A 13621-nucleotide genomic window follows, 5' to 3' on the forward strand; every position below is an offset into this window, starting at 1 on the left:
CATCTGTAATTAGGCCCGCTTGGTGCCCTGGGCCCAATATTGGTGAACTAGGGACGCTGGGCCCTTACTGCAGATAGAGCAAACAAGGCGGCGATTTGCATACTGGGCCGCGCTCTTTGGACAAGTGGTACATAAAAAGAGATCTGAGAATTTTACATGCTGAACTGACTATGTTTACATAGATATGGATTTAAGTCAGTGGTTTATATTCTGCCAAAAGTGATCAACATCGTAAGAGGAAATACATCCTATATATTGAGAGTTGATGTGTTCTGACCAGAGAAGAGTGAATTTACAGTAATAACGAAGCAAATAGATGTGTTAGCTTGTCAGTCTGCTTATCAGCTAGTTGCTTTTTAAGGCCACATTCACACATCAGTATATTTTCCTGGATGAAAATCTGGATTTTTTTTTTTTTTTTTTTTTTTTTTTAAATCCGCAATAAATCATCCGTTTTTGCATCCATATTTTGTTCTGTTTTTTTAATCCGTGTTTTTGCGGATCCGCAAAAAAAGTGTAGTGGAAAAATAAAAGGGGGGATGGCAAATATGATGTCTTTAGATGTCCTAACCCCCAAAAAAGTCACATGGTCGTCTGGGGAACATTTTATAGTCATTTCTATCAGGCAGGATATTTCTGGCTGGAGGAGCTTGGTGATGTCACAAAAAAACGGATCCGTGATATAGATGGTTTTGCAGATTGCAATGTACTCTCCGCAAATTTTGTGCTCTCTATAGACTTCTATTGGGGTGTCCGTTCTGTAATTACAGTGTGAATTTAGCCTAACACTGTGAGGTTCCTCCCCGAGTTCCTGGGAAAGCTAGTTCCAGTCCTGGGAAACTGGTAGACTTTTCCCAGGACTAGCTCCAGTTTTTCCAGCCATTACTTATACACAAAACATAGAAACCCTATAAAAGAATGTTTACTATAAGTAAGGTTAGGGTCCTATTATATGGCACAATGCCTCCTGTAAGCAAGTGCTGATTGGCGCTTGCTTACTGAGCCTATTACATGGCTCTATAATCATTTAGCAAGGGCTGCATCATCAGCCACCATCGCTATTACACACCGCGATGCATGGTCGGCTCCCAATAACTTTAGGTCAGGACCAAAAGACATGATCACCCGAAGATCGTTGTCTCTGTTACACATTGCCTTGATTCGCTCAATTATGTAAAAGGGCCCTAAGCATGGTTATACACAGGTCTTGCCACAGATGTTTAGTAGAATTTGGTATTACCTATCAATGGGACATTTTGCAGTGGTTACGTTTTTTTTTTCTTTCCATTTCTATATCATTTGAACATTTAGCCACTTGTTGGTTATAACTTTGCGCTCTTGCTGCCCTTTCAGGGTTTTCAGGTGTTGGTGGAGACAGAGTGGTTGGACTTTGGGCACAAGTTTGCTGATCGCTGTGGACATGGGGAAAACTCTGAAGACCTGAATGAACGCTGCCCAGTCTTCCTGCAGTGGCTAGATTGTGTTCACCAGTTACAGAGACAATTCCCATGTTCCTTTGAGTTCAATGAGGCTTTTCTGGTAAGTGTCTTCTGCAGGAGGTTATGCAGGCACATCAAGCACATAAGCGGCTTTCTTATCACACTGTTGTATTTTCTTTTTTCCAGGCGTATTGCCTTATATGCTCTAGTAGAACAAATCCGTAGGGGAATCTCTAATTAGACATTTACTAGATGCTAATAAATCACATCGGTAGCACTCTAGTGAAGCATTGGCAATAGCATGTGGTGCCTCTTGGTTAACAAGGCTGAAGGGCACTTGTATTCATTTACTGATCAAAAGCTTCTATTCTAATAACATTTCTGGGAAGGAGAACCTGTACAGTTAAGTGACTACAATCTATAAGGTCATTGGAAAGTGCAAACCTGTACATTCCCGATTGTATGCATTTCACGTGTCAGAATCGGCATAGCAGTCTGCAGATCTGTATATTCACATTCACTTACAGATCACGTTTTGTTTCTTGAATTTAGGTGAAATTGGTGCAGCACACTTACTCCTGTTTGTTTGGGACTTTTCTTTGTAATAATGCCAAGGAAAGAAGTGAAAAACATATTCAAGAGCGGACGTGCTCTGTTTGGTCACTGCTTCGAGCTGGAAACCGTTCCTTTAAGAATTTGCTGTATTCTTCTCAATCAGAAACTGTGAGTGATTTTGCTTATATTCAAAGTTCCCCATAAATCGTGTTGTGCATGCATTGGGCAGATTTAATATTGCACACAGAAGAGATGTGGCTTTGTTAAAGGGGCCGTGGCTTAGGATGCTAAAAATGTGTTAAATTGTGGTGCAAGATTCCAGTACAGCGTATACCAACTAATAGTTGGTCTAAACTTGGATAAGACAATGCAAAAGATTTATCAAACAGCCTGAGCCAGCTTGATAAACCTGGAGCATTCTTAGGGCCCTATTACACCAACAGATTATCTGACAGGTTTTTTTGAGCCAAAGGCAGGAATGAATTATAAACAGAGAACATGTCATAAAGGAAAGACTGAGATTTCTTCTTTTTCAAATCCATTCCTGGCTTTGGCTTAAAAATCTGTCAGATAATCTGTGTAATAGGGCCCTTAGACTGCCTAGTTTACACTGTCTAAAGGCTGTATTACTTGGCCTGATATCCAGGGTAACCAAGCGCCGATCTGCTAGTCAGAGCCTATTATACTGCTCAATCATCAAGCAGCAAGGGCTGTGTTTGTGTGTATGTATATAGATGGATTGTAAGCAATGTCCGTGCAGCCCTTTCTTAAAGATGTCAAAAAATAAAGAGGTCTATGGGATTCCAAGGTCAGTGCAGCTCACATCTCTGGTACCATCTCTGAAGTGACAGGTCGCTCGTCCAATCACTGGCCCAAGATGAGAGGGGCCTATTCCACAGAGCGATAATCGGCCCGATTCGGCCGATTATCGCTCCGTGGAATAGAGACAACGATCAGCCAATCGTGACATCGGCCGATCGTTTATTTAGATGCAAACCTAAAATCATCAGGCACTAACCGTGCATCGCTACGTTAAATAGACTATCGACTATTCGACTATCGACTATTTCACAAACAGCATACATTACCTAACCATGCTGCAGGTCTTCTCTTGTGCTCCTTCTCTCCTGGTCCCGCGCGCAGCAGCCGCTTCGGAGCAGCCTGTCTGAGCTGACAGGCTGCTCAGCCAATCACTGGCCATGACCGCCGCAGCCAGTGATTGGCTGAGCAGCCTGTCAGCTCAGACAGGCCGCTCCGAAGCTGCTGCTGCGCACGGGACCAGGAAAGCAGGAGAAGACCTGCAGCATGGTTAGGTAATGTATGGTGTTTAAACAAGGGCAGCAAGGACATCGGTAACTATTATCGGGCCATGGAATAGGCCAAGTAAGCGAGTGCCGATCTAGCAGATCGGCACTCGTTTACATTATTGATCGGGCCCCCATCGGCCTGTGGAACAGGTCCCAGACAATGCTGTGGCCAGTGATTGGTTGATCGGCCTGTCACTTTAGAGACCGGTTCAGAAGTATACATTTTTATTATTTTCTTTACACATAGGGATGTGCTGCCAGGGGCTAATGATTTTTAAACATGTTAAAAGACAACAAAAGATGAGTTTTTTTTGTTTAGTTTTTTTACACTGAGCAATATCTGCCCTAATCGGCCTGATTTGGCAGATAATCTCTGTGTAATAGGACCCTGCTAGGTGTATCTGCTCTATACCCGCTGTGACACACACAGTTCTGTTAAGATGCAAGCTGTTCCTCAATGTTCCTTTTATTTCGCAGGTGCTGTATCCTGTGTGCCACGTTCGCAATCTAATGTTGTGGAGTGCTGTCTACCTACCTGGCTCTTCCCCATCCACACCTAGTGAAGACTCCTGTACACCATACCCAACACCTGGGTCTGCTGCGGAGGAGCCACCTCTGTGCAGGTGAGAGATTGAAATGTATGTGTATATGATTTCCAGTTAACTGATCACAAATGGAGGTGGTCTCTAAATGAAATGTCAAGTTGTGATAATTGTCATCTTGCAATTACAACAATTGACAATTTTACATGGCGGTTCCTACGTATCCTATGGATCTGATTTCCTGCATTTGTTTCGGTGAGAAAAGGGGGAAAGAAATAATTTTTTTTTCCCCGTGAAAAATTAAATGTCAACTCTAATCCCATAACAAATAAAATGCACAAAGAGCATATAGGTGCACTTACTGGTCCCCCACAATTGTTTGACACTTTGCCACTTGTCCACACTGCTCCTAGCCCCAGATTTAAACTTCCATAAATGATCCCAGTGTTATATCATGGCATCCACCTGGCAAACTAAATCTCCCAGCATACATTGCACCTCAGAATGAACTGATGGGTTCTGCCTATCTCTGGCGTGATCTGCTTTTGCTTTACTATCTATATATTCATCTACATAGAGAGATTAGATAGAGAGGCATTATGCATTATGACAGCACTCGCAGCACATTATACCATGTTAAGATCTACCCCCTTATTTATACTTGTCTTTTGTCCCCTTATAGGTTACCCAAGACCCGATCTTATGATGATCTCCCAACTACCTGCGACATAAGTGTACCCTGTGTGAATAGGCGCAGCAGCGACCCCAGTCTGAATGAAAAGTGGCAGGAGCATCGGCGTTCTTTGGAATTGAGTGGCTTAGCGAATTCTGCTGAAGAGTGCCAAGATGGAGAGAGACTACTACTGGGGGCACAGCTTTCCATGGCTGCTGGTGTTGGCGAAGGGCAAATGGAAAATATACTACAAGAAGCCAGCAAAGAGGAAGGGGGAGGGGAAGAGCAGAATGGAAAACTTGTGAATGGGGAAGAAGCTGAGGGTGAACAAAGTGAAAAAACACGGGACCCGGAAAAAGCAGTAGGAGATGAGGAGGAACTTTCTGTGAATAGTAGTGTATCACAAAGTGAGGACAACACAGGGAAAACTGATGGGGAAAACACAAACCCTAATGGTGGACAACTTTGTACAAACTTTGACCAACCACCTTGCGAAACTGATATTTCTAACCAGTCTGAAAAAGAGGGAGTTGCGACTATGGTGTGCGAGGGAGATTTAAGTCAGGCTGTTGGAGAACAGTCATCTGATACCTCGGACCCAGAGGAAAGTGAAAACTTTAATTCGGACTTATTAAAAGGGGAAAACCAATTCTGTCCTAGTTCTGAGTCCCCACGGCAGTTGCCACAGCACCTTGTCCTTGAAGAGTCCACAGAAACTTTGGTAGACGATGTTTCTGACTCTTGGCCATGTAAGCTAGACCATGTTACAGCAGCAAACGAACTTTCACTAAAATCAGACCAAGTGTCAGAAGAGGGCATACTTCTGATGGGTTTAAAGGGGTTGCAAATCCATAATGAAAGGACGCATTCTTCTTATCCCCCTATTCATAGTGCCTTTCCCCCTGCTGAATGCAACGCACAAAATGTGTGCAATAGGGACCAATCTTCCCCTCCTGTTGTCGATGGACCATGTCTTAGTGCGGACAATCGCCGGGGGAAACAAATACTCTCAAGGCAGAACTCTAGTTCAAACAACCCCCAGACCCACCTCAGAAACTTCCCGCACAAGTGCCCCTTGCACAGTTGTGGGAGACACCGGATTGGGAGTACCCCAGAGCAACCAGTCCGCAATCATCTGGATGATGATGGGATGCCTTTATATGTAGACGCCATCCAGCAGAGATTACGGCAGATGGAAAGTGGTCATCAGCAGGAAGTGGAAACCCTAAAGAAGCAAGTACAAGAGCTGCGTTGTCGACTCGAAAGCCATTTACACAACGGCCCTCTTCGTTTCAATGGAGATTTTACAGATGAGGTGGTGAGTTCCCAGACTGGATGAACCCTGACATAATCTGTGAGAATTGTCAGTATCCGTACTAGTATGATATTGTGGTGCTGAAAAATCCTGTGTCGTGTTCCTATCTCAAGTGCCTGTTCTAATTCTGACCCTGGCATCTCTGGTGCCATTGAGGCACAATATTGTCCACAGCTGTCAATGGCTAAGAAGCCCAAGAGCTACATGTGGCTCCACAGCTGCTCATTTTGGAACCTTGCTTTTACTGTAACTATATGATGTATTTTCTTTTTTGTTGAATTTTGTTTTTCTATTAAAGTAAATCTATAGAATCAAACATCTCAGAATTTAATTTAGATTTTGGCATTTGTGACCGGTATTATTAGGCCTCTCTTTAATATTTATGGATAGCCATGAAATATCATGTTTACTCTTTACAGACCTCAATTCCTGACTCTGAAAGCAACAGAGATCCTAGCTGTTTGTCAGGCTGCAGTACAGAACTCTTCTCAGAAGCTAGCTGGGAGCAGGTGGACAAACGGGACACAGAGGTACAGCAGCCATGCTTGTTACCACCACCTTAGTCACTAACCTCTAGTTTCAAGTATAGATATTAGAAAAGAAAATAGTTTTATTATCCTAGTCTTATTTCCTATCCAAAATCAAATGTGAGTACACTAGCGGTATTAGGGTATGTTCACACTGAGCAAATGGGGTGGAATTGTGCTGCATAATCCCGGCTGCCTCACTGTGACACTGTTGGTCTATGAGAGGGCTCCTGCTGCTTTCCGTGCAAAGAATTGACATGTCAATTCTTTGCATGGAGAGCTGCTGAAGTGGAGGCGCGCGAGCCCTCTCATAGACTGAGGCAGGCGGAATTGCGCCTCATTTGCTCAGTGTGAACATACCTTTAGAATTCGAGGGACGTCACTATGCTGATCATGAGTAGCATCTAGTCCAATTCTGCCTCCACATATGGCCACTAGAGACAGGGCCGTATTTATTAATAAGCATCCGAGGTCCTGTGTTTAAAAACAAACCTAAATATGCAAAACAGGAGTCCGTGGAGCCTCCGTTGCGAGTCTCAAAACACGGGATAGCCAGATATCTCTAGCCTATTGCCCCTGGGTGCCTCCATGATAGGGAGAGCACCACACCACCCTGATAAATAGCCCCTTAAGTCCCACTCGGTTGCATGTATTGGAACATAAATAGGGAAACACCAGGGTGGCCCCTTTTTGTCAATGTCTAACTCAAGATGCGAGTATTGCGATCATGACAAGGGCTTGCCAAGGCAGGCATCCATTCACAGACAGCCGTTTCAGGGTTTTTGCCCCTCATCAGTGTGGAGTAGGATTCTGGCTAGTTGGGGCAATAGCAAATCGACCAACAAAACACAGTTATCACTGAACTCAAGGAGAACAGTGAAAAAAATTCCAATGAAGTACTCAATCAAGAGTCTCCACTGATGCCCCCAAAAATGTAAATATGCAAAACAGGAGTGCGTGGAGCCTCGGTTGCGAGTCTCAAAACACGTGTTTTGAGACTCGCAACCGAGGCTCCACGGACTCCTGTTTTGCATATTTACATTGGAATTTTTTTCACTGTTCTCCTTGAGTTCAGTGATAACTGTGTTTTGTTGGTAAAAACAAACCTAAACCACGATATAAACTTTTAATGATGCTGTGACCTAGAGAAAGAGTCAGCCTCCCTCTTTGGCTGAATCAAGCATGGTCAGAGCTGCAGAGACAGTCATAACCGCTCATTATGTGGGGGATTTATGATTTTCAATACTTTCTATGTAGCAACCACTGGTGTGATCATAGTGAAAAAAAGGATGGCAGGCCTTTAACCCCTTAAGGACAGAGCAAATTTCGATTTTTTTTTTTTTTTTTTTTTTTTTTTTTTTTTTTTTTTCCCGTTTTTTTCCCGTTTTTTTCCTCCTTGTGCTTAAAAGGCCATAGCACTTACATTTTTCCACCTAGAGACCCACATGAGCCCTTATTTTTTGCGCCACTAATTGTACTTTGCAATGAGAGATTGAATTTTTTTTCTGGTTTCGCAGTGTACTTTATGCAAAAATTCAAAGTGTGGTGAAATTGAAAAAAACCCCACATTTTGTTTATTTGGGGGGTATTTGTTTTTACGCCATTCGCCCTGGGGTACAACTGACTTGTTATGCATGTTCCTCAAGTTGTTACGATTAAAACGATATGACATGTATAACTTTTCTTGTATCTGAAGGCCTTTAAAAAATTCAAACCATTGTTACCAAATATACGTTCCTTAAAATCGCTCTATTCCCACGCTTATATCGCTTTTATCCTTTGGTCTATGGGGCTGTGTCAGGTGTAATTTTTTTGCGCCATGATGTTTACTTTCTATCGGTATCTTGATTGTGCATATACAACTTTTTGATCGCTTTTTATTAAAAATTTTTTTGGATTTGATGCAACCAAAAATGCGCAATTTTGCACTTTGGGATTTTCTTGCGCTGACGCAGTTTACCGTGCGAGATCAGGAATGTGATTAATAGTTGGGGCGATTACGCACACGGCGATAGCAAACATGTTTATTTTATTTTTATTTATAACCTGGGAAAAGGGGGGTGATTCAGACTTTTATTAGGGGAGGGGGCTTTTTACTAATACTTTTTTTTTTTTTTTTTACACTCATACTAGAAGCCCCCCTGGGGGACTTCTAGTATATACACTTTGATCTCTCATTGAGATCTTTGCTGTATAGTTATACAGCAAAGATCAATGAGATCGGCACTCGTTTGCTTTCGGCTGCTGCAGCCGAATACAAACAAGTGCCGAGCTGGGGTCGGCACCATCTTGGAGCGGACCCCGGCCAGCATCCGACAAGGAGATCGCTCCTCCGGGACAACGGCACCCAGGACCGCGGCGGTTCAGAGCGGGGTCGCCGCGCGGCCCCGTTCTGAAGCCCCTTACCGGCAATAGGGCGTAAATATACGCCCTTTGTCGTTAAGGGGTTAAAGGGGTGTTCCGCCAAACAACTTTTCATATGTTACTGCCCATGGTAACACCAACAATCCCATAATTATCTATTCAGTGTTCTTCTCCCAGTTCTGAGCTGCTGCTTTCTGCTGAAGACACAAAAAAATATGTAAGCTTTTCTCTCTATCTCCACCTCCCTTCCTAGATGGCTCGTGTAAACAAGTCCCTATCTGCAACTTTTTAATGCCAGGAGTATTAAAGGGGGTAGTTCAGCAAAGCTTTTTTACTTTCAAATCAACTGCTGCCAGAGATTTGTAAAATACTTCTGTAGAAAACCTCTCCTGCTCTCCCGACTGGAAAGACTACCATTTCCTGTAGGACATCCTGTACTTATCAGCTGCTGTAAGACTTCAAATTAAGTTGTGCCAGAGATTTGTAATTTAAAGGAAAACATTTTTTTCCCTGAACTACCCCTTTAATCACTGTTCTTCAGATTAAGCCACCCACCCACCCACCATTACAAAGTTGTAGATAGGGACTTGTTTACATCAGCCGTCTCAGAAGAGAAGGAGTAGAAGAAAAAGACAGAGAGGAAAGTGCTCACACTTTTTTTTTTTTTTTTTTTTTGGTGTGTGTGTATCTTCCACATAAGCAGCAGCTCAGAACTGGGGGAAGAAGACTGACTAGATAATAAGTGTGGAAGGAATTGTTGGTCTCACTATGGGCAGCATCCTATCAAAAGTTTTGTTTGAGCGGAATACCCCTTTAAGTATACCTATTATATACCTCATATTTTGTATAAATCGACTTTCCACTTTTGTGCATAGGAGTACCATCTAGACAAACAAGGCATCATTAACAAGTGGTCTTTGTTGCAGAGTTTTGCTTTATGCTATTGAAAACTTTATGCTCGAAACTTCAATTTTGTAGTATATAGCAAATCCAGCATCTGACACCATTATAAATTGTATGCAGCAAAAGTGAATCCATGGATACCTGCAACCCACTTCGCAGTACTTGACTGGATGGGCAGTCAAATTGCTTGATTTTACATAGGCATTGTCGTGAAACTTCATTATTATTATTTTATTTTTTTTTAAGAAATCAACGGGTTGTGATATCAAGCAGTTTTGCGATATACTCTTTAGTTTGTCTGTTTAAATCAAAATGATACATATGGCCTCTAGGTGTCTCCCTTCACTACTTATGTGTACAGCTGCTGCACGTCCACATTCAGTAGCAGAAAATCCAGGGGGTGCTTGCATTGTACGGTCAGCTCTCCTGTCACACAGCTTAAAAACCTTTGTAATCACACAGTGACATTATACTGACTGAATTGTTACATAACAAAGAGCATTGTCTTCTGGTAAACTGCAGAGCTGATAATATATTAACAAAAGTTCATATAATTAGCCGTAGTTCATTGCCCTCAAGTTGATATAAAACCTGCATGATGAACATTTCTTTTCTTTCCTTGCCTGTGTTTGGTCTTCTCTCTAATAATAATAAAAAAAAAAGATTGGTCATATGTATAACAATGATGTAAACATAGAAAACTTAGTAAATTGCAAAACTGCTAGGGATCACATCCCTTGTTTGTTCCTTAACAAAAAGCAAAATCAAGACAGGTACACTTTAAAAACAAAACAAAAAAATATTTGATGTTACACAGACATTTTAAAACTTGCTTGGTCTCCGTGTGTTCAGACTTCCATGGATTGCTAGAACGAGTTGTAGGAAGCACACACCTGAGTAACTCCCTCGGCAGCTCTCTGCTCTCCTTGTCTTGCTGCAGGACACATGCAATAAGGTGAATTTAAGGGGTTATCCAGCGTTAGAAAAACATGACCATTTTCTTCCAGAGACGGCACCTCCCTTTTCTCCAGTTTGGATGGGGTTTTGCAACTAAAGGCCCTATTCCACCAACAGATCTGACGACAGATTATCTGCCAAAGATTTGAAGCCAAACCCAGGAGTGGATTTGAAAAGAGGAGAAATCTCAGGCTTTCCTTTATGACCTGATCTGTCTATAGTCTGTTCCTGGGTTTGGCTTCAAATCTTTGGCAGATTATCTGTCGTCAGATCTTTTGGTGGAATAGGGCCTTTAGTTCCATTGAAGTTCATGCTAATGAGCTTAATTGCAAACCGCACCTGAGCTAGAGACAAGAGTCGTGTTGTCTTTGGAAGAAAGTGGTCATGTTTTTCTAATGCTGGATAACCCTTTTAAGCCAAGGAATAAGGTGCTCAGCCTTTAACGTCTTCCAGCTCATTGTAGCAATAGGTTGAAGTCTTAACATTCCTTAAAGTGACAGTAGAACTAGCACAGAGGAAATGTTGGGTGTATGCTCATAGCAACTAATAAAGTGATCAGCGTGTGTTGGCGCTCTGGTATGTGCTCTGAAATGATTACACTATAAAGATTCATTTCTAAGCTAATATGTAAAAAAAAAAAAAAAATTTTTTACAGTTTATTTATTTTTTTTTTTATTTTTTTTTTCTGGTTTAAGATCTCATCTCTTAAAACAAAAAACGAAACACCCCAAGATGCATTCATACATCTGTGAAATCTGTCCACCCTACAGACCTACACATTTGAATAGCCCGTTCTCGCATCTGTACATGTAACGGGGGCCGTGATCATTAATAATTTAGTCCGTGCCTTGCGGACAGCTACCAAATTAATTTTTTTATAATCCAATACTTTTTAAGCCCTTCACATCAGCAATCTGTGTGTATATATACGTTCCTACGTAGGAATGTACATATACGTTCCTGAGTGTGAAGGGGTTTGATGTGTGCAGGACTGCTGCAGTGAGAGCGGCCCTGCGCACACATCAGTGTCCCGGGAGCTGAGGTAAATGAGAGGCTTGTACCGACAGACGGGGGGCAATCTACTTACCTCCTTCCTGTCGGATCGGCCATCCATGCATAGAGCCTGTTTTCAGGCAGGCTCTATACATAGATCGCCGATAACACTGATCTATGCTATGGCATAGCATAGATCAGTTTAATGCAGTCTATTGATTGCATGTTTTAAAGTGAAAAAAGTGTCATAAGTTTTTAAAAGTATTAAAAAAACCTTATAACCCCCCCCCCTCCATAAAAGTTTTATATACCTCCTTGCCTAATATAAAAAATAAATATATTATATCGTAGCGTGTAGAATTGTCCGATCTATAAAATATTACATTGTTCCTGCACCCTGAACAGCGTAAGCGGGGAAAAAAAACACACCAGGATTGCTGATTTAAAAAAAAAAATAAAATTATATATCAGAAAAAAATTACTAAAAAGTGATTTAAAATTTTTGTTACACCAATCTGCTATTAATAAACATGGCACAAAAATGACATCCCAACCAGCCCTGTAGGTGGAAAAATAAAAGCGCTATAGCTCTTAGAAAGGGAGGAGGAATATTGCATCAATTTGACCCGGACATCCGTGCATCAGTGGGCTCGGTCTTGAAGGTTTTAGGCCCCGTTCCCACTGAGCAAAAGTAGCAGAATTCCACGACTGAATTGTCCGCCAAGGAATGCCGTTAGACTCCAATTATGAGCGGGAGGCTATGGGAGGCGCGCGCTCCTGCTCTGTACGCGTGTTCATTCTTCAGCGCGTACAGAGCAGGAGCGCGCGCCTCCCATAGACTTCCATTATGAGCGGGAGGCTAACGACATTCCGCGGCGGACAATTCCGTTGCGGAATTCCGCTACCTTTGCTCAGTGGAAACAGGGCCTTTAAAGGTAATCTGTCAGCTCCCGAGCCCTACCTAAGAAGCTGGCAGTCCCCTTGTCAGCATGGTACCTTTTGGTAATTTTCTGTGCAGTGGATTATGCACAATCTCAGGTCTCTGGCACGCCTCACCCCTTCTTCCTCCTCTTTCTTCGTAAATAAGCAATGCTGCCCCGCCTCCTGCTCGCTCAGCTGGTGTCTCTGATTGCAGATCAGTCCTCTGTAAGGGTGGGTTCACACTACGGAATTCTCGCGGATAAACTCCGCAGAATTCTGTTGGCTGTCCGTGCGCACAGCCGCGCGCCTTTCCGCCTGCTCCATAGACTCCATTCTATGGGCCGGCATATTCCGCTATGCGCCGAAAGAAGTGACATGTAACTTCTTTCAGCGGATAGCGGAATACGCCAGCCCATAGAATGGTGTCTATGGAGCCGGCGGAAAGGCGCGCGGACATACTGCGGAATTCCGCGGACATTATCCGCGAGAATTCCTCAGTATGAACCCACCCTAAGGCTGTTTGTGTTTGAAAGAAACACCCAGATATGGTTGAATCCTTAATGTGTTGATGCTGTGGTCTAGGAGTAATTCACCTGTCTACTGACCTGCCAGCAGTTCATTATTTGGTTCAAATCCCCTGATGGAAATGAAATATGGTTTTTTTTTTTGTTTTTTTTTTCACTATTGTATCATTTTTTAAGGCTATGTTCACACTCAGTATTTTGGTCAGTATTTTTGCACCAAAACCAGTAGTGGATTGAAAACACAGGCTATGTTCACATACTGTTTGAGCGGATGGCTGCCATTTTAATGGCAAAAAATTGCTGTTTTGAAATAATAGCAGTTATTTGCCATTTAATGGGGGCCATCCACTCAATTTCAACAGTGTGTGAACATAGCCTTTCTGCATTTTCAATCCACTCCTGGTTTTGGTTGCAAAATCCTGTGTGGGAACATAGCCTTAAAAATAATACAGTAATGAGAAAAAAAAAGAGATCTGTATATTTCTTTTCCATGAGGGGATTTGAACCAAAGAATGAACTGCTGGCAGGTCTCTAGACAGGTGAGTTACCCCTAGACCAGAGCTTCAACACAATTGGGGGTCAGAGATTCAACTATATCTGA

At 42.5% G+C, this 13621-nt stretch overlaps 2 protein-coding genes across 9 annotated transcripts in view; one reads left to right on the forward strand and one right to left on the reverse strand.

Annotated features, from left to right (window-relative positions):
* MTMR3 (myotubularin related protein 3) overlaps window positions 1-13621 on the forward strand; it is a 59323-nt gene that overhangs the window by 33766 nt on the left and 11936 nt on the right. For 5 of the 7 annotated variants that reach the window (XM_069961459.1, XM_069961462.1, XM_069961461.1 and 2 more), the window contains exons 14-18: window positions 1354-1539; window positions 1992-2162; window positions 3779-3924; window positions 4526-5834; window positions 6251-6361. In XM_069961459.1, the coding sequence (XP_069817560.1) occupies window positions 1354-1539; window positions 1992-2162; window positions 3779-3924; window positions 4526-5834; window positions 6251-6361 (1923 nt within the window). The remainder of the gene's footprint in view (window positions 1-1353; window positions 1540-1991; window positions 2163-3778; window positions 3925-4525; window positions 5835-6250; window positions 6362-13621) is intronic. The other 2 variants (XM_069961464.1, XM_069961465.1) reach the window with 1 other exon arrangement.
* LOC138785469 (acyl-CoA dehydrogenase family member 11-like) overlaps window positions 9830-13621 on the reverse strand; it is a 70356-nt gene continuing 66564 nt past the window's right edge. For both annotated transcript variants that reach the window (XM_069961468.1, XM_069961467.1), the window contains one exon: window positions 9830-10266. In XM_069961468.1, the coding sequence (XP_069817569.1) occupies window positions 10200-10266 (67 nt within the window). In that variant the 3' untranslated portion in view covers window positions 9830-10199. The remainder of the gene's footprint in view (window positions 10267-13621) is intronic.

The sequence above is a fragment of the Dendropsophus ebraccatus genome, chromosome 3, assembly GCF_027789765.1.
Source record: "Dendropsophus ebraccatus isolate aDenEbr1 chromosome 3, aDenEbr1.pat, whole genome shotgun sequence".
Classification (NCBI taxonomy): Eukaryota; Metazoa; Chordata; class Amphibia; order Anura; family Hylidae; genus Dendropsophus; species Dendropsophus ebraccatus.